The sequence below is a fragment of the Chrysoperla carnea genome, chromosome 4 (assembly GCF_905475395.1).
Source record: "Chrysoperla carnea chromosome 4, inChrCarn1.1, whole genome shotgun sequence".
Lineage (NCBI taxonomy): Eukaryota > Metazoa > Arthropoda > Insecta > Neuroptera > Chrysopidae > Chrysoperla > Chrysoperla carnea.
Genome location: NC_058340.1, coordinates 27,778,885 through 27,801,545, shown reverse-complemented (window position 1 = coordinate 27,801,545; position 22,661 = coordinate 27,778,885). Strand labels below are relative to the sequence as shown.

The following is a 22,661-nucleotide window of genomic DNA, read 5'->3' as shown; positions in this document are numbered from 1 at the left end:
TTATGAATTGGAAAATGGATTAGGAATAATGACAGGCAACCAGGAACCGTAGGTCTGACTGAAGAGTCAAACATTCACAAAAAGATTATTGACCGTTTCATTGTTGACATATAATAATGCAAATTTAAAACATTTTTTTGTTGAACAGAAACGACTATAGTTACAGTATTGTAGTTGAAAAGAAATAGTTATATTATTATATATCAAACTCATATGTATAAAAACAGTTAAATAGTACAGTTTAGTTAAAAATGATGTATTATTTCATTTCAAGCTTGTTATACTCTAACTGCGATTCCACTTGGGGGTGGTATGGATTGGCATTTTTAACATTTTGACAAAACATCAGCCACGTATCTGTTCGTGACAAAAAAAAAATAGAAAAAATTTTTCATCAGCCACGTAAGATGTTCTGGCATTTGTTAGAGCAACCTTAAATCTTTACTTTCCGCAACAGAAAACTCATGTACCTGCTCGAGGGTAAAACTTCTTAGGGTATTATGTTACCAGGTAGAAGTTTACAACCAAAGAAATAGAAATTGGAAAAGCTGTCTTATATGTTTTCATTGTGGGGTAAAACAAGAGTATAAAAAGTGTAACATGTGAGTACAGACGGGACCGGAGAGGTTAATATTCATTTCATGCAAACAAACTAGGGTTTTCTTGGATAACATTATAATTTAAGGTAGTGCCTATCATTAAAGGACTTTTAAATTTTGTTGTTGATATATGGTAAATATTTGTTAACTTATTTATAAATTATTCATTAGTAAATAAACTTGAATAGACCACAAACATCAAGACTCGTTATAAACAACTTTTATTGAACATAAATAGATGATGCGCACTCACATAGAATATTATTGTTTGTTTTATTTTAATAATTTTATATTATTTTTAGATAAAAATTCAATTAATTTTTGTAAATAATTTTTTCGAATTCATTGTGTGTATACTTTTAATTTAAATTTTTCGTTATAATATTCTCTGCATGTTCGTGTCGCTCGTATAGCACTGGATAAAAATAATATTTGTAAAGTAATTTAATTAATGTTGATTGATAATAGCAACGAACTAATTTGTTGTCAACAACATGATTTTTTACTCAAACAATTCATATTTTTTTAATTGGCTATTGTTGTTGTGATATTTAATAAATCATTTTAATTAGAAAATATCAATATGCAGTAATTCAAATTTTGTTTTAACAATTATGCATTATCTGATATAGTTCTTGTTTGCATTTAGTAATTTGCAATCCAATGCATTTAGAAGAATAGGAATCAATTGTGTCAAGTGGAATTATGATTCTATATAAAGAATATAAAGCCATTTGATGCTCATACTCCAACATAATTACCGATATAGTGAGGAAAGTTAATGTTTTTTCTCGATTTTTTCAAAGGGGTACGTACCCAATCTCCAATTTCAATAAAACTCAGTATATAAGGTAATTTTGACCCAACAAGTACAAAAATCGGCGGTATTTGATGACTAGTCATGACTGGTCGAATAGTTTTTGAGATACGGACTAAAATCGATCCAAATATTGCGATATCTCTGAAACTCTGCTTCCAATCATTAGACTAACCAAATTTTTATACTTTTTGGATCAAAATTACCCCATCTACCGAGTTTCATCAAATTCCAAAAACAAATTTTTTTTTGCGTTTTTCTCGATTTTTCAAAGGGGTAGTACTTTTTTACTAAACACTTTTTTTTTTAAATATTTTCGCAAAACATTCACTTATTACGATTTTTGTTATGCAATCCGCCTAAAATAGAAACACAAGGTGCTTATAGGTTTTATTTATAAATGAAATATTTTTTATAAATTTGTGAATTTTTTGTTAATTTATTGCTCCGTCGCCCTATTCCGTTTCAATTATTGACAATCAACCGTTCATGGTTATTAAAATGAAATATCATATACAATCCCTAAAATACACAGCATTTAAAACAAAATCAATACAACATTTGGAAAATTATAATAATTTTAACTGAAAAGTTATTTGGTTATAAACAACAAGTTTTCACAGAACACATCATTTTCTGTTTATGCTTCGGCACAGACTGCCATTCAAATTTTTAAATTCAAAATATATTATTTATTTATGCACATACATAATATATGAAAATCTGTCATAATACAAATAAACAACGTATGACGTTTTTGTATGTTATACACTCTGCATAAAACACATAAACAGAGTTCAATTCTTATATTCGTAGCTTTCTATGCCTTAAAAATAAATATAAAGCGAATAAATAAAGTTTTTACCCGACTGTCAAGAAGTGGTTAGGTTTTTCGCGCATATCTTGTATGTATGTATGTTTGTATGTATGTATATATATAGTACGGCTCAATCGATTTTAACATTTAAGGTATCATTATTTTCGTCCCAAAATCCCCCAAGTGTTCTCAGATAGGTTTTTTTTTTTTAAAAAAAAAGGCGGATTTTTGGAGCGAAATAGTGATAACAAAAATAAATAAATTGAGTAGGGTATCAAAATAGATGAAATTAAATGGGGATTACAATAATATATATTAGTTTATATATGTTTAAATTAAATAAGCAAAAATAAATTGCTTTAAAAGTTTTAATATAATATAATGGAAGGATTTTTTTAGTGCTGGGACACTAAAATCTCATTAAAAAAATAATAGAAAAAAATAAAAATCCGATTAAATAAAATCTGAAAAGAAAGAAACAAATCCAGTAGTTTACATATCGACTTTAACAGTCTGGGGCTCATTAAAATCTAGATTCAAATCTTCCCACTAATGGGCTCCAACCGTAAACTACTGGACTCTTTTCTTTTCAGATTTTATTTAACACAGTTGGGTTTTTATTTTTATTTTTTTTTAAATCTCAAAAATTTGTTCGTTTGGGATTAGAGGATGTTCTCAGACTGGGAAGCCTACTTGTCAAGCGTAAGTGCTGGGTCGCAATATTTTTGACAAAAAGGAATGTACTTTTTCTAGTTATGTTGTCAAATGACGTGAATTTTGTATAACTCACGCAAAGTGGCAAAAACTTTGTTTCTCTCTGACTATTAACCCCCCGATTATTCAATCTGATCGAAGCCGAGATACAAGTACCTACAAAATACTGATTTAACAACTTCGACTTAAATTATTGGATTCTAGTTGGAGCTACTATAGCTATACCTTACGTAAAAGTTCTTTATTCAAGAAAATTACCGATAATGAAAAGCACTTATTATGTAAACGTAATAATATAATTTTCTTATTTACATATCAATTAAAATACTTAAATCGTGAACGAATAGATATTTAAGTGCCTCTACTCGATAATAATCTAATTGAAATTAGCTCGTACTTGGAAAATAAATTTACTTATTAGACAATACATTCCAAAATACTGTATTCTTCAAAATAGTTCATTTCAATCGATTACACACACTTTACAATGCTAGTTAAAGTTGGTATGTAATATACAGTGTGTTATAAAAATACGTATTGGGCTATCCCGTACCGGATTATGTAAAAAAATGCATGTACAGATAAGGCAATATATTAATTTATTGACATCAGTTTATTGATGCGTCCGCTACAACTGTTATCCGACTTTTGCATACACCCTTTAGGACATTAGGACTCATAAACACTCATTATAAGCAGTTAAATTCTTTGATACCTCTTACGGTGTTAAATTTATAAATTTGAACTGCTAAAATTTTCGTTTTTAACATATAAATCCTATATAGAAATGTTTTTAAAAGTATGTTTTATTTTATAACAAGGCTAATTTTATTAAGATTAATTTGGAAAACTAATATTGATTAGTTAAAAGCATGACAAATGTTATCCGATAAAGAAAATTATATCAAGAGGCACTCGTTTTTCTATAAATTACATTGAAAATGGTGAAATGGGATTTGTGTGTTATTTCTCCTTAATCTTTGGGTATCAATATTTCAAAGCTCTAAGAGAATCCACCCTTAAAATTTGAAACGTCCCAAATATTCACTTTTTTGAGAACGTCCTTAATTGGTAAAACTCTAACACAGCTTAAATTATTTTTCATATCCAGGCAAAATCAAAATACTGGGCATATACAAATATTATAAAAATCAATACCTAAAAATAATCAAACAAAGTTGAACATTTTCATTATTTGCTTGTATAGGATCCGCGCATTTGTGTAACACCCTGTGTGTAAGTAAGTTCATATAATAACTATTGTGGCGGTTTTGCAATAATTGAGAATGTTACTTACTTGTTTCTATGTACTTGATCTCAGATCTAATTATTTGTAAATATTCATTGCTGTTTACTGCAATTGTTATCCATTTCGAATGTATAATAAATGTTAATGATAATGATACTTGAACGGTGAAGATAATTCCTTTTGCCTTATACACTTATTATAATTAGTTGTAGTCATTTTAAATAGATGCCATTATTTTAAATAATATGTTCTTATATTAGTATGGGCTTAATAGTTTGACATTTTGCAGATAAGATGTTTTCAAAATTTCAGAAAACTGGAATTTAAAAACAACAAAATATTTGCGTATGAATTCTCTATTCAAATATGCATTGCTTGTTTCTGTGATAAAACTACAATAAATGCATTAATTTTAGTTGCTTGATTTTTAGAGGGGAATAGTTTTTTTTCGTTTAAACTTTTGTATAAATCAACAGGACTATTTTTATAAAGGAACTGTCTGTGTCTGGGCTTCGGTTATATTGGCTATTGACTGTCCACGAAAGACACACTTATAGGTCATAGGGTCCATTGTGATACCACCGTTAAGTTGATAATTTCTGTTCAGAAATTATTTTTAGGGAGGCTGATTACACCTCGTTATTGTATACCATGCATGTCACTGCATGCACCCATTAAAACTATTCATTTAAATAAATTTTTGATATGACGGCGAAGTTTTAATCAGTAAATGGTAGCTAGATAAAGCTACCATTTGGATTAGCCCTACCTCTTATGCATATACTTTGGGCTAACGTAACTTGATTATTCATATGCGTTTTACGCCAAATACAGTTTTCCACAAATTTTTGTCTCTCTTTGTCAGTTATGAACCTGAGATGAGTTTTTTTCTTTTCCATATTTTTGTCAGTTCAAAAGTCTTTGCTTTAATGTCCAGAAAAAAGCCTTTTGTGTTTAAAACTTATGCAAACCCTGCGAGTATTTATGTAACCTTTGCTTTTACTAAACAAAGATAGTGCTATCATTTTTTAATGGTTCTCAGTCAAAACTGAATAATTTACTATTTCATAAATCTAATTATAGATTTTGCCTGTTACCTACATTTTACACATCCCCTTACCGTATATCACTTAATATTCTATCATGTCTCATAGACTTAAGTTATTAAAATAATATTAAAGTTTATTTAACGATTGAATGCGTCAATTGATGAAATATATACTTAAATAATTATTATTCGATTTACAATATATTATTAATATTATATTATAAACGTGCTTTAATATTCTATTTAGGTATTATTTCTACTTAACTCCCATCTCTCTTAAAGCTCTCAAACTTGTCATTTGCTTATCTAAATGATTTCATAATATAATGATGCTATAAGTACCAAATTCAAAGTTTGTCTATTCATATTTATGTAAGGAGAATAAACGTATTTAATGTATCTTTTATCAGAGAGAGTGTATTACTAATTACACACAGTGTTTTCGATTTATATTTGTTTTAAAAAAGGGTGATTCAAATTAAGTTTCCCAACTTTCATTAAAAAAAAGGTAATATTATCTAACTTATATTTGTACTAATGGAACATTAAGTATACTCTAGGCAACTCTTTGATCCTAGGTTTACGAAAAGTACAAACATGTTTAATCGCGTTCACATTTTCAGTGATTGTTTAGTCATTTTCCTTTCTACGCACTTTTTCAGGGGTTTGCCGCGTATCTACTCCACTTAATATGAAAAATGATGACAACCAACCATCTTTGAACCCTTTGGAGCAGAAAATTCGTTAGAGGTTATTTTCTATTACTTTTCTATGGTTTGCTCCATTTTGGTGATCGTTTCAATATTTGTTAATATAAACGCTACTCTTAAAAAAAAAGAAATTTAATGGTGTATTACTGACTCAAAGCACAATACAATGATACACACGTCTTACCCTATCTCCAATGAGTACAGTTTCCTCAAAATTTTGACAACGGTGCGAATTCTGTGGAAACAAGGGCGATTAAATTATAACAGTGAAAAATTGGAACGTTGAACAACGCTGAACGTTAGTTAGGCGATTCATATCGTAATTAGAATGTTTCAAATTAACATTTGACGAAATAAACGAAGGTATTCATACCATTCTAATTTACAGGGTTGCAAACATGGAAAACTGACATTGGATCACCCTTTATTTTCAAATTAAGTACACTTTTAAAATAAATATGTTATTTAAACAAAATTCATTTATATTTTATTCAATATTTATTTAATGTAATAAATATTGATTTAATATAATAATTATAGACGAATATTATTTGTATACACTCCACACAAGACACGTTTTGAGAATCTTCAAATCTTCATTCTGGAATAATTCAAGGATATTTACTTGTTATTAAAAAGACATTATGAGTTTATAACGACAAGAGATACAAAAACTCTTTAAAACACAAATATTGGTTCCTAGCCAAAAAAATAACTAAAATATTTGCGAAAAACTAGATTCGACGTAAACTAACTTAAAAAACCAATGCTTGAAGTGAATGTTTGCATTCAATTTCAGTGGATAAAAAAACTAAGAATTTTAAGTAGAAAAAAGAATTTGGCATAGGTTGACTGTTAAGACCATGCTTTAACTTGAAAGCATGTTATTCACAAGTAATACGCCTTTTCGAAATTTGAACAAATTCTGGAGGATCCACAAAAAAGAAAAAAAAAGTATAATTTTTAATTCTATTTCTACATCCTTTCGATAAAAACAAAAAGTAAATTTCGAAAAAAATATTTTCAGTTTTTTAATTGAAAGTTTTCATATACCATACCGCTTATGAATCTGAGTTCAAGTGATCCTTCAGTGTAAGTCGTTTTCAAATAGCAGATCCCCACATCACAATCAAATAGTGATACCCCTCCCTCCTCTTTGTATCAAGAACTGATTGCGTAATTAAATACGATAGCTGATAAATCATTTTCAGAATATAATATTAAAACAGAAATGGATAACTTAAATCTAATTTCGCATCTGAAGTGAGAAGAAAAGACACTCGCCCAATCTATCCAGACTTCAATCTCAATCTATACAGGATATAGGATACAAATTGTAGTCAATTAAGATTAAGGTAAAGTTTTGATGAATGACAAGCGTCATTAACTATTTACATATATATTCTGATACGATGTTATGCCTACTTGAATTTTAATTTTGTAATTTCCAAATTCATTTTCATAAAATATTATGAAAGCAATCGAGCTGACAAACTCGCACAGATAATCCTATAAAATGGTATGTAATTTTCAAACATAACTATATTAAAACAATTTAAATTTTACATAAATATTAAAACACATTCATAAAATAATTAACAAATTCTGAAATTAAATTTGTGTAGTTTATTTATATAAATCAAAACTAAATAAAAGTCATTTCAATGATAATAATAATTTTAGGACGATGCTCCGTTGCCCAAGTCGCAAATAAATAATTTTGAAATACTGTGTTTCACAGATATTCAATTGCAATTGGCACATGTAAAACCATATAGGTATGTATATTCATTTTCGTCACCGGTAACTGAATTACTTTCTATATTAGCGAACATAGATATTGTAAAAACTTTACTTGAATGTCCAATGTGTTTATCGGATACCATTCAGAACTAAAATGATAGGCTTATAACAAAAAGATATTGGCCGAAAGATTGTAAAAGAATGATCATTTTCTATGGAAACTTGATAATTCTGCACATTGTATGTGCTAAAGAGAATGTAGAAAATAAATTTAAATGTATACCGTAAATTTTCAACTAGCTTTCTTTTCTTTCGATACTAAATAATAAATGTGTGCATTAATAAACATGTATATTCATTAAATCAAAATATATATAACATAATTCTAGCTCATCAACATAAATTCTAGCTAGTTGCCATTAGAAATTCTCAAAATTTTAATGATTCTTATTGACACTGTTTGCTAGACTGATAAACTCATAGAAGGTTAAAATTTACAAAAAATAATACAAATTTATGCTTAATAACATTCGCACATACAAGACACGCGCGAAAAACATAACCACTCCTTTTAACAGTCGCGGATAACAAGTGAAAACAAACAATTGACTGAGTTAATTGTTGAAATACCTAGACAGTGTTGATTACGCAATGGTTTGCCTTTTAACTGCATGTAAGTGAAGACAGGTAGTGACTCTTAGATAGCCCAATCGTGTATATATAGCAAGCCTGTGGTATTACACACACATAACTGATATTCCTATATAATACATACTATACAATGTTCCTAATTTGCACCCTCACGGGTAAACAGTGATGTTTACGAAAAAAATTTAACATACAAGAGTTGTTTATTTTTTTATAAGGAACATTTTTGCATTTAAACTTTTATTCTATCTATAACGGTTTACAAGATGGGTCCTAAGATCCAATTGACCTATGTTGCTCATTTACGAACTCAACCTCACTTTTTACGTCCTGGGCACGCTATAAAAACTTTAGCTTGGTATTTCTTTTCGTTTTTAGTTACCGTGTTGACGAACAGATAACCGGAAATGTAATAAATAGGCGATTTTATGAACACGTAACGTTTCGTAACATCAACTTTTCTAAGCGTTACTAACTTGAGACTTAGTATACCTTGATAGATTTCATATATACATGGTATAATAAGAATACTTTTTTGGAATATTAATTGTAAATTATGTCTTTTTGAATAAATATTTCACCCGGTATTAATAAACCATAAATAAAACATATTTTCAAATTGCATAAATAAAAAGACGCCTGTAATAAAAATAAATTTTTAATTCAAACATTAATACCATATGGCATTATTTTTTTAATTAAAAAATAAATAAATAAAAATAAAATATTAATTTCATCAATAAATATTATATCATATAAAATAATGTGGTTTGACCAATATCGAATCCTATATGATGTCGCTTTTACACACTCATATAATAAATTTTTATTAATAATACAACAAATTTACATGTATTAATATGCATATGAAATATCCAATAATATTGTAAAACTATATTATAAAGTTTAAACTACACGAATGAATAAAATAAAATATGTATATATGGAAATTGTTATACTTGCGGGTAATTTCAAAAACCCAATGATGTTCATTTTAAAATTATATTAACAAAAACAAATAGTACCAATTCTATGTACATTGTTTGTGTACAGGTGAATATTTTAAAAAGTTTGTATCCTTACATTCCGAAAGCGAAATGAATAAACGGTCCGAAACATCGGACAAGACTTTATTATATTATGAAATGGATATATTTTTCTTGTAATATTTTTATTGAAAGCAGCCAATTGTAAGAATTATTTAAAAATACGTAATGAGGAACAGGCTTAGGTATTTATTGGATTTAATATAATATTTAGAAGGATGTAGTTTGGTAAGGGTGAGGTTAAGCAAAGATTACAAAATTTACTTAAAAAGACATTTTAAATAATATTTGCTCAATTTTGGGTAGGGTTGATTTGACCACTTTTGACGATTTCATCCCCTCCAGTTCAACGGCTTCAGGGAGAGGGGTCCTAAAGGGTAGTTATATAAAATCTAGGACCTTGTTGATATAAATCCTGATACGAAGTTTCGCTGCTGTCCCCTCAGCCTCTCCCTAGAAAATCGTATTTTCCTGTATTTGGATAGGTTTTCCCTAGGGTGTGGGCCTTCTCGAATTTTCCCGGATATGTGGCTTATACCAATTATAGGAAAACCTTAAGGTCTAGCTTTGTGCCACGTTTAATCGAAATCGTTAGAGCCGTTTTTGAGAAAACCCCAAAAATCTTGTTTTGGTCTAGAGGGAAGTACCCTTAAAAAAGGCCCAGGGAAAAATCCCGATATCGATTTTTTTTTTCGATCACAATACTTTATTATGTTTATAAAATCTAAAGAGAATGGAAATAGTATCTAGTTTTTTCACCAAACATTAAGGTCTAAAAAAATTTTCAAACAAGATTAGATTTATGCCCGATAAAGACAAACAATCTGCAACAAAACTCGGTAAAAACAAAATTAAGTCTTATTTGTCCATAAAAGCGCTCCCGTATAAAGACACTGAATACTATGATACATTTTTTGAAATGAAAACTCCTTTAGCGACGTTGGGCACTTTTTGGTAGGAGAAAATGTTATGGGTTCGCGTTACCGACATGCTGTGCGTGCGCCGACATGCTTATAGCAGTATATCTGTAGCTATACAGCTGAATTATCGTGTAACATAAGTGCTGCGTATATAACAAGTATTATGAAATTTATGACAATACAAATACTATCCACAAATCATTTGATTGTATATTAATTGTTACTTCAATTGAATAGGATTTATATTTTGTAATAATCTTGTACAGCCCGTAATATATTTCAGTAATAAAAAATCATATGAACATGTATATAGCTGCTGAAAATTTTAATTCAAATATTATGAAATTTCAAATTTTATACTAAAAGTTCTAAGTTTTCACTTCTATCGGCAGTCCCTATGACCAATTTTCTTTTCTCTCCAATACGTGTTTTTTCGATATACGGTTTTCCGGTCCGTTTTCGAAATATTACATTGGTAGTTTTTTGAAAATCACCCTGTAACGTTCTATTATAACAAAATAATAGTTTATTGTAAAATAAATATAACAATATCAAACAAAATAATACACATTTAGCAAATTTATAAATTGGTAAATAGTAAAATACTATACCCGTATATTGTTTGATAAATACAAACTATTAATAAAGTTTGATTTTTATACTGAAACAATTCCATAGTTTCCCCTTTTAGAAACTAGTTTTTATAGCATTTTTCATTTCCCATTTTGATCAATTTTATAATATTTAACATGTAAAGATATTAAATTTATTTTCCATTTCCATTCATTTTATTTGCTGTTCCGTTTGTGGTTCTTCGGAGAATTTCATAAATTTTTTATCAATATCTGATTTTACTATTTTATATTTACATCTAAAAAATTAAAGTTTATTCCACTGTATATAAGAAAATATAGAAACTTTTGAGGATCAGATAAGATTAATTTCAGTCCCACCAATAATTTATAATTTTGAGAAATTCTCGAATATAGTCAAATTGAAATTTACAGTATGGAAAGTTGTATAAACTAAAATTTGCTATAATTTTGCTATAGTTCAGTATAATTATAGGCATATTTAAAGTTAATATGCATTTTTTTGGGCCTCTGTGGTTTGGGACATAAGCCTGTCTTTCCCAAAAACGAATCTAAAAAAGTAAGTACCTACGTCTAGTTTTGATGACAAAAACTAAAAACATTACTGAATGATGATAAAGTATTTTAACAGTTCAGATAATATTAACAAACCATACATAAATAAAATCTGCTGTTGTCATCCAAACGAGTGTCGTATATTTTCAACATTTTCTATTTTCGATGTTGTATACATCTAGTTTCTAAAGAATATTTGACCAGCATACATAAATACAGAATATGAATAATCCAATTTTAAAAACATTTTCAATCCCTGATCTTCTTACAATAACTAAATACATTTCACTTGAACAAGAAAATTAAATCGAAATGTTTTGTAAAAAAAAAAAAACATAACAATGCAGTATGAATACAAATTACAAACGATACTTACTAAATAAAGATACAAAATATATGACCTACTTTTTTGTCATCGCATTAAAAAAAAAAAAACGATTGAGAAAAATAAAACCACACATTTCTGAGTGTTTGAAAGTTGGGCATTATATTTAGTACCTCGCTTGAGCCAACTGTATTTCCAACGTTTCATTTTTTGGCCAACAAAAACATCATTTATTTTTTTATAAAAGATAGTTCTCATTCCCTTCACTCGATGCAAACGAAACAAAATAATTTAGTCCATTTTATACTTTTAAGGGTTACGTTTAAGGGTTAAAATTCATATAGAGTCACATCCGTTTCGAAAAAAACAAAATTATAAAAATGAAACTTGATTTAAAATTCAGGTAGAGAAATGCCCCAATTTTAAACCATCCATGCCATGATGCTTGCCAAAAAAAGGATGAGAAATGTTATTTTTTTATTTTCAGTATTTTTAAACATTTTTTATTTAAATCTAGTAATAGGGGAGAAAAGGAGATCAAGGGAATTTATAATGACGGTGGGGTTTTGGAATACATACAATTGTCGTGTATTTTATAATTTGATGTATTCGATTTTATCTTTATTATCATAATAACATTCATTTTAATATTATACCAGGTGTCTCATTTTAATTTATCAACGCCAATGCATTTTGACAAGAGTCACAAATGATCTGAATGAAAAGCCAATATACATTAAACCACGTTCATAAATCCAATTACATAAAATAGCATCTATGAGCATCATTTTGAACCATAAATTAAGGATTTCTGTTTCATGGCCATCTTTTGGGATATACTCAATGAATTATGACCACTTTACATTAAAAGAAATTGAAAACTGTACATATATTTTACCTGTGTAAAACTATCCCTACCCGTATTTCGAGTGTTATGGAAGGGAAAAAAGTGAGGAAATAGAGGCTATAACGCGATGGTGTTCACCAATCTTTACTTTTTAACCTAGCGAAGCGGGCGGGTATCAAACTAGACGTTTAAAAACGTTAGGTTCTTAGAAAAATTTAAGTAGTGAAGCGTAGATTAAACCCGGTACATCGGGTACATTTTGTTTTGTTCGTATTACAATCACTTTTGCGGCTCTACATTCAATGATATTTAAATATCAAAAGCATCATTTTTTCAATTGTAAATTTATTTTTAATAATTATTTTTAATGATTTGTAAAATCGTACCTATTTATAATTCGGTTTAGTTATTTCTGCTATGTAAATGTTGGCCTGGATACATATTTAAAGTAGATAGTTTTTAAACAAAAAAGGAAACAAAAGCATCCGTGTGTTATATATGATAATACCTGTCTAATAAACCTTTCTGGCATTTAATGTAAATGAAACTATGAACACAAATAATCCTCCATAAGTAAATCAAAATCCACCAAAGTCACAAAGCCACAATCATATTTGAACTTAATCATAGAACATTTTAAAAAACTTAATGCCATGTTTCTAGATTTTTCATGTTCATCTAAAATTCACATTTAAATTTCCATAATCAATTTACCAAACTTTTTCAAAATCGAACTATAATCATCAAAATAATATATGATTTGTTAAACCGACACTAAATATTAAATATTCCCTAGAAACTTCGAAATTTTCAATGTATATGTAATAGTTATCATTTATTTGCTAGAATAAAGTTCTTGTTTTCATCCCGAAAATCAAAACCATAAGCTAAAAGATGGCTTAAAATGCTCTGTTGATTTGAGTGAATCTAAGTAGAAAATTAACTTCGATAAAAAATTTTTGTTTTGGAATTTGATGAAACTCAGTGGATAGGGTAATTTTGACCCAAAAAATATAAGAATCAGGTTGATTTAATGTAGACTTTTTGAGCTATCGCAATATTTCCATCGATTTTAGTCCGTATCTCAAAAGATATTCGACCACCCGAATATCTTTTGTACTTTTAGGGGCAAAATTACCTTTTATACTGAGCTTTATCGAAATTGGAGATAAAAAAAATTTCTAGTTTTATGGATATTTTTTTAAGGATATGTCCACCACGGTTCGCACACATAAAACATTTTGAAATATAATAATTGGTATCGTGTTAGTTTAACAGGAAACATTATACCATATAAATAGTTTACACATGCATGTATGTAATGTGTAAAGGGGTGAGTATGTGGTCAGGCCATCTCATCTAATACTGGTTTAATAAATAAATACTTCTATTCAATTGTATAACATTTTGTATTATATAACGTATTCATTATAAAACGTTTGTGGTCATTTTCAAAATATTAACACACTAATATTTCACATAATAAACATTACGATTATATTATTTATGAATTATGAACGTATATTTAATTATTATCTGATACAAGTACCACTTACTTGATTCTAGCTGAGATCCGTAACTCCTCTACGTGATTGCATAACCATGGTTTTATAAAAATAAGTTTAAGGTAAGGTGATTTTATAAAAACAAGGTTTACTTGTAAAAATAATAGTTTAAAAAAACTAAAAAAAACACGTTCTTATCAGCTGTGGTGACAATTTTTTGCTAGCTATCACTTATGTGCTGTTTTCTCGGAACAGGACGCACATTGTTGAAACATTAGAGCTAGGTTAATTTTGATTGACTTGGTTTATCAAAATTGGATAAAATTTGAATGTGATAGAGCAAAATTCAATTTTTTGGATTCTGATGACGCCATAAAGTTTAAAAATTTGATTTTTTTATTAACGAGGCAAATTTGATCCGATCTTATTGGAATTTTTTTGAAACCCATAAATTTTGGTTTTTTTTTTTTCAGCTTTGTTGTCAATTTTTCGCTAGGTATCACTTATTTGCTTAATTCTGGGACCAGTTCTCCACATTCTTGAAACCTATTAGAGCTAGGTTAATTTTGATCATAAATTTTTGAAAAGTATGACCCAAATTTAGTAGGATTACATACGTAGTTTATCAGCACAGGAAAAAAATTAAATTTTTTGAATTCTGATGACGTTTAAAAATTTGAATGTTTTGTTAACATAGGCAAATTTGATCCGATCTGATTGGAATTTTTTTTGAAACTCACATGTACAAACCCTTTAAGGTAAAATGACACGATTATGGCTACTCTCTCTAATTTTGCCTTTACTCTTATGTTAAATACTATCACTAAACGAATTTTCATCAAAATCGTTGTCAATTGAAACCTTTTAATAATTTAAAATTAACAGTTTAACAATCTTGAATAATTTTTAGAAGGCTATCTTATTTATTGTTTTTAAAAACAGGAAATTTAATAAAAGATGAAAATAAAAAAGTTAATTAATTCAGTTATCTTCTAATATGTATTTTCTTTAAAAAAAAATCATGTATACAATTATGTATCATTATTGTTAAATCCATATTGCTTGGATTTTCCCAACAAAAAAAAGTATACAAAAAACACTGCCCATTGCCTGATACTGCTATTTTTAAAATATAAATATTTTAAAATATGATATTTTAAATATATATAAATTATTAATAAAATATAAACACATACCTGTAAATTTGGTGGACAATGATCAAGTAATTCTAGCATATGTTTGATATTTTGAGCATCCTGAATAACAAAGTTCAATTCCATATCAAATTCGCCGCCCACCAACTGTAACAAAATAGAAAACATTAAAAAATATAACATGATAACAATAATCAAATTACACACCATGTTATTGTATATATCATACACAACTCAAACATGTTATGCATCCTATTCTATGATACTACCATTATAGTCCGATATCCAAGGAAAATTTAGCCCGGGAAAGTTGGAAAAATCTAGGAAAATTTATTTTTTATAGAAATTTTCATCAGAAATTCATTCAAAATAAATAATTTTGTTTTGATCAGACACGAACTTCATTTATTACAAGCTTTTATTTAGTTTCATCTGTCCCGATGTCTGTCTGTAATCAATTCTTGCAAGTCAAATTTGATCCACTTCCCGGTTTCCGATTGAGCTGAAATTTTTCATGCACATTAAGTTTGGATGACAATGCATGATAAAGTTTTGGCGTCCTGATTTTCTCATCGCTTCCACCATATTTGATATATATATACATTTTTTTTAGTCTTAAATAAAATATTTTAAGAAATATTTTCGAATAGACTAGCTTTTATTCAACTAAAAATAAAAAAAAATTGTATCTATGAGTCACTCATACCCGACTATTTGTAAAAGCTTGAGGCGCTTAATATCAAGAATGAATCGAAAAATATTAAGGCATGTGGGGTAGATGAAGAGTTCCGATTCATTTTTGATATTTTTTAATTGAGCGCCTCAAGCTTTTACAAATAGCCGGATATGAGTGATTCATATATTAAATTATTCTCTGCATTTTAGTACAGTAAAAGGTCGTTCCTTAAAAAGTATTTTTTAAGAGAAAATAAACATTTTTATAAACATTTTCGCTTATATCTTCGCTTCTATAGATCATAAAGTACTCAAATAAAGCTCAAAATGTTCGTTATGAATTAAGCTACAACGAATAATTATTTAAAAAGCTTAATTTAATTGCTAATAACAATTAAATTGTAACTACAAAAAACTCTATTTTTCCTTGATTCAAAATTTCCAAGTAGTGTATAATAAAATGAAGCCAGGTCAAAATCAGAAATAGAATAATTGCTTAGCGAAGTGGGCGGATAACTGCTAGTTTAACATTAAAAAAATAACACGAAAATAACATAATACCATCATACAACAACGATATGAACTAACAAACATAAAATAAAATATATTTTGATGAATTACATAAATTATTTATTCGCTTTTTGTATTATTGAGTGGGTTGAAATTCTTGTATGACATAAATTTTTGTATTTGACATACATCAAATTTGATTAAATAAACAAACGAAAAAAAATTACACAAATATTTTGTGTTATATAATGTTTGTACATTGACATGGCTGTGTTCAACACATGATTTGTAATATCTCTCTCAATCTGAATATCTGACGAATTTATCGAATATTTTCACTGATAATAAAGATGGGATGACATTATTTTGACAAAACAGATCTTTAGATTATATTATTTGATGCTTTGTGTTTACTGAGTAATTTATGGAATTTACTAACATAATTAGAAACAATTTCAAAAAATTTTTTGTAAATGGGTTATGTATTATATCCCAGAAACTAATTTTTCTTTTACCCTTGGTACAGTTTTAAGTTTAACAAAACAAAAAAATGAACGTCGCTTTTCGAGAAAAAGGACCATTATTTCAATTTTTCTTTGAAACAACTATAAACAACTATTAAAAAAATCCACCAGTTTTGATTTTGCTAGAATTGGCCTCGACATATAGGAACTAAGCCGAAATATTTCTTTAAAATTGAATTGTATTTTATTTCTTTTGCCTTTTTCATTTTCAAATTTATGTTTTAGACAGGTAATATTTAAAATCAATATACAAAAATCAAAACCACAGAATTTTTTTAATTTAAATAAAATTTGTGAAACCACAAATTACTACTTAATTTAATTAAAACCATTTATAAAATTTAATCAAATATTATATTTCAGAATAAATAATATTAATTAAAAATAATTAATTAAATAATATTGATATAAACTTTTAGAGGCGCAAATATGCGAACGACTAGGTGCATTCGAGTCAAATAATCGTAGAAATTTGGTATAAGAAAGTAAGAACCTAATGTTCAACAGAGTTTACACGGTTGCGTTTTAAACCTTAGTGATATTAAATTTTGATATTATTTCTAGCCAGTTTCCGAAGGCAAAAACGTACTTTTGCGAGTTTTTCTCTAGATGCTTGGTTTTCGAAATATAAGTTCTCGAAAAACTAAAAATGCTATATTCGATTTTCAGAAAAATGTGTTAATTTTTCAATCTCTGAATGAATTCGCTTAGCTAACGCAGCTCTTGCGGTGCGATTTTGTTTTAAATCGAAATATTTATGTAATAGCTTATTACATAAATATTAATTAATTGACAGGAGATTATTAATATTTAATAATGATCGAAAATAATTTTCCTACAAAATAATATATTATATTTATGATGAAAAAATGAAAAATAATATTGAGCTTTAGAAAAATTAAAAATTCATTCGAATTTAAAAAAAAAAATCATCGACATTTCACATATTTTCCGATTTATTGTTTTACACTGTAAAACAATTTATGAAACAGGTAACCGAGAAACAATAGGTTTATTTAATATATTTTAATCCTTTAATCATTTCAAGTCATAGATGGAGAAATTTTTTTTAACAAAAGACACTTCATTATTGAATTCCTTGAATTAAATAAAAGAAGTTTACGAGTTCATCGGAAGTGCTTTTGACCGTCAAATTGAATTGTGGGCATAGTATTTTATATATATTCGTCACAAATTTTATGCGTATTCGCCACTGATTTAAATACCCACTTAAACGTTTAGATTAATAGAATTACTTAAAATTAAATGAAAAGGAAAAAAATTGCTTTCTTACATTGAACTTTAACACAAATATATTATATCCACTGAAAAATGTTTTATACTTTCTAAACATTATGTAAATGTTTAGACGTAGAATCTCTATTATTCACTGTACTAATATTGTAACATCTTCCTCCTTTGACGTTCACAAACCAATATGAAAACTGAATTTCACAACCATATCGTATCAGTAATTAGGAGCTTAATGAAATTTGTCACACACAGATCGAAGTTACGTAAGATAAACGTATTATTGATATTTTCAAGATGAAGCTTTCTTGGAAAAAGTGTCACAAGGTAATAAACAATTTTGATGGAAATATTTTAGGGAGGTTCTGAGAAAAAACAACCTAATTGGGGATGGTAGAATCACAGGGTTTCAAGTAAAACTTTTATAACATACAGCAAAAGTGTTTTTAAATTATAAGGAAATAAATTAATGATATTTACCGATTTATATATTTATAAATATTAACCATTGCATTGTTTGATATCCAAAATGAATATTTAATTAACTCTGGTTAATTAAGAAAAAATTTATCAAAATTTATACTTAAAAATATGTTATTACTAGAGTGATACCCACCCGCTTTGCTGGGTTTAAAAGTAAAGATTGGTAAAGATTGCTCTCGCTTATCTCCTTTCTACAGCACTCGAAATAATGGTAAGGATTGTTTTACACAGGTAAAATATATGTTTAGTTTTCTATTTTTTTAAATGTATAATAGTCGTAATTGTTCATTGAGTATTTCAAAAAAGATGGCCGTGTAATATTTTATACTGACTATTTTTAGAAATCTGTAATTTATAGTAATGTCAAATTTAATTTATTTTAGTTTATTTTATTTTATTTGTTTATTTTTTTTTTATTAATATATCTTTATAAATTATATCTCATATGTTATTCTGATTGATCAACTATATTGCTGTACAGTTTCATTAAAAACCATTCGCTAGTTTTAGCGTGAAATCGTAACAAACAAACAAACAAACATGCTTACTTTCGCATTTATAATATATAGAGATTGCATTTAATCGAATGAAAATTCACTTAAAGTTTATCGATAGTTGTAGGTCATGGACACAGTTGAATGCCCTCTCTTGCCCTTGACAACTTTTGGCTTAATTATTTTTCCATCGTTAGCGTGTTTTCTTTAAAATTAAATGCCACAATGGCATATTTTTAAGTCGCATTACCTCCGAAAGCTTACGTTATTCGAAAAAATGCTTATAACAAAAATTGTTAGTTTTTTTTATGAAGATTACCTTTCTTATTAAAGTATTATTCTATCTCTTACCGTTTAGGATCTAAATTGACTAATAAAAAATCTGACGAACTAGGTCCAATCTGATATCAGAACCTGATGTCCCCCATCAAACCCTGCAACTTTGTTTAAGTTATTTTTGATTGATTAACTACAAAACGAGATATTTAGGTGTATAGACTAAAATGGCTCACCTGTATATAGGATATAAAAATATGGCTTGATATATTATTAGTCTTTCAGCTTTAACGACCAGAATTAATAAAGCCCAATATTAAGCATCGAACAGTGAACGTAAGAATTATGATTAAAGATGAAATTATAAATTAAATTGCATTAAGGATAACAATATTTAAATTATAAATGACATTTTGTTTATCCTTGTCCTTATTTATGTATTAAAATTAAAATATACACATAACATAATTAAAATTAATAATAATTGAATTTCCATTTTGATTAAACTTAGGATCTTAACAATTACCGTGCTGGGTTTACAACAAGTATATAATAATAATAAATACATTAAAATCCCTGTACAGAATATACACCATCGTATATAGATTTTCTTTCAATTAAATTTTCAATAACAAGGAGTATAAATTTTAGAGTACATTAAAAGGACCAAAAACTTTTGTATATGTGGTTGGTATTTTAGTACAGAGATTTTCCAATGAAACTTTAAAATGTTAATTGACGTTTTTTTACTAATGTGATTCTCATAAACTCTAATATAATATACATGTTAATAAATAAATACCGGGTATCTCTTAAACAATTCGATTTTCAATTTTAAGGTTCAAAGTAATCTGTTGAATGTAAAATATACGATTTTAAAAACTAATTTTTAATATTCGAAATTATTATTTTTTATATATGACACCATACAAAAGTAAATCAATGACATCTAATAGTCAACATGGTACGCATAAATAGGCTTTAATCTAAGAAAAAACAGCAGTAGCCTATGGAATGATTAGACAAAAAGTTTCGACTATTTTTTGTAGACAACGCATTTGAACATTGAACAGAATTTTGCAAATTATTATGATACTAGCTAAATATCACTGAGTTATAGCCTTCACATCCCTTGCTCTCACTTATCTCCTTTTCATAACACTCGCAATAAAGGTAGATATGGCTTTGCATAGGTAAAATATATGTACAGTTTTAAATTATTTTAAATGTAAAATAGTCATAATTCACTATTGAGCATATCAGAAAAAAATGGCAATGAATTATTTTACATTAACTGTTTTTACAAAAATCTTCAATTTATGGTTAAAAATGAGGCTCATAGACGGTGCAATAAAATGTCAGAATGAATTTAGTTTTTTAACTTTCTTCTGATGTATGAGCTATATTGTTGTAGAGTTTCATTCAAATCTATTCGGTAAGTTTTGCATGAAAGCGTAACAAACAAGCAACCAACAAATAAACAAATGACCAAACAAACAAACATCCATACTTTCACATTAGATATATTAGAAGTATAAGTATGAATTATTCCACGCCGGTTAAAAACCATTTCGAGCTGTTATCGTAGTTTTATTCTAAGGTATCAGTTGGCGCATAGAAAAATAATTTTCTCAATATAGGGAATCAAGCAATTCTTCCCAATACAAGCAGTGTATATAAAAATATGTACATATTAAGAAAATAGAAAACAGAAAGAAAAAATTCAATCAGGAATCTATTCCTGATATAAAATATTTAAAGGAAACATTTTCTCGCACTGTCGATTCGTTATTAAAGCCTATTTTACTGGTGCATAATTGACTGTTGCGTCCGACTTTCATCCCAACAATATAACATATGACTTTTATTTCAGAAAAGACTTTGTAGATATTGAATTTGAAAAACATTTTAGTTAAAAAAAAGTTTGCCTATTGGATGTACACACTCGGTATTCATAAAAGCTCACATAAAACCTCGTACAAGGAGTGTTTTTTGTTGATGAGGGTTTTTGGATAACAAATGGAATTAGTTGATATATCTTCACCCATGATAATGTAAAACAAAAGTGAGAGATAATTTTAAAACTATACATTTATACTGTGAAGATATACTAGAAGCTAGGTGTATGTTTGGAGTAATTGGGTGTGTTTTGTGAGATTAAACACTGATGTATTTGTGTGATAAAAGTGTTATTCACCCAATGAAAAATGTAGTAATATAAGAACTTGCAACGACACGAAGAAATTCATTTCAAGATTTTTTAAACTTTTTTTAAACTGTCAAAAACGCGGGCATCCAATTTGATGACGTAATATCGGTATCATTATACGAAATAACACAAATAAGTTTGACATATATATTCATAGACATCTGATTATAATAAATATGAATACTTATTATTTATGGATATATTATACCCAGGTGTTTACACTGAACTAATTGATGGTCTATGGCTCATACCGATATGACATCACGTGATATACAGTTTAAAAATTACGATTTTTAATTTTAATATTCTAAAACAAAAATGTGCGTCAGATATTATTCAAAATAAACGATTTCAAATCATTTTAGAGTGGCTGTAATTTTTAACATGTTTAATCATAATAATAACGTGTTCCATGTTTGCTATGTGCAAACTTTGGTAATCATAGAGCTCCATTTATTACGATCTTCAGCACTACGGTAAAAGTCTACCCTTCTCATTTTATTATAAATCAAAGTACTTATTAATGAAGTTCGAGTTCTTTCTCTTGCTTTTGAACATAATTAAGCTTTATAATTAAATAATATAAATTTAATTTGCCAGACAGACGCAATGCAACTCAACGTTAATTAGCGCAATCGCTTTTAAGAGCGAGACATACTTTATCCCTACCTAAGTTCTATGAGGAATATCTAAGAAATATTTGAAATTCAGCCATCTTAAATAAATTTTCGAAAACCTTAAAATAAAATTGTCAGCACGCGAATAATATTTCGAATGGATTGTAAACTGTAAAAGCTTCCAACGCCAGTTTTTGTTACTCAAAAAGTTACTCTTTTACACTTCTCATTAATTAAGAAATGAAAAACACCCTAAGATAATTATGATTTAAATTTGTAATTTATGACAGGCCTTCATTAAGAATATTGAGTAATTTTCATACCATCCAATT

At 27.7% G+C, this 22,661-nt stretch overlaps 1 protein-coding gene across 1 annotated transcript in view; it reads right to left on the bottom strand.

Moving 5' to 3' along the window:
- LOC123298643 (neurobeachin) overlaps positions 1-22,661 on the bottom strand; it is an 865,329-nt gene that overhangs the window by 367,989 nt on the left and 474,679 nt on the right. The window contains exon 2 of the mRNA XM_044880735.1: positions 15,333-15,437. Coding sequence (XP_044736670.1) covers positions 15,333-15,437 — 105 coding nt within the window. The remainder of the gene's footprint in view (positions 1-15,332; positions 15,438-22,661) is intronic.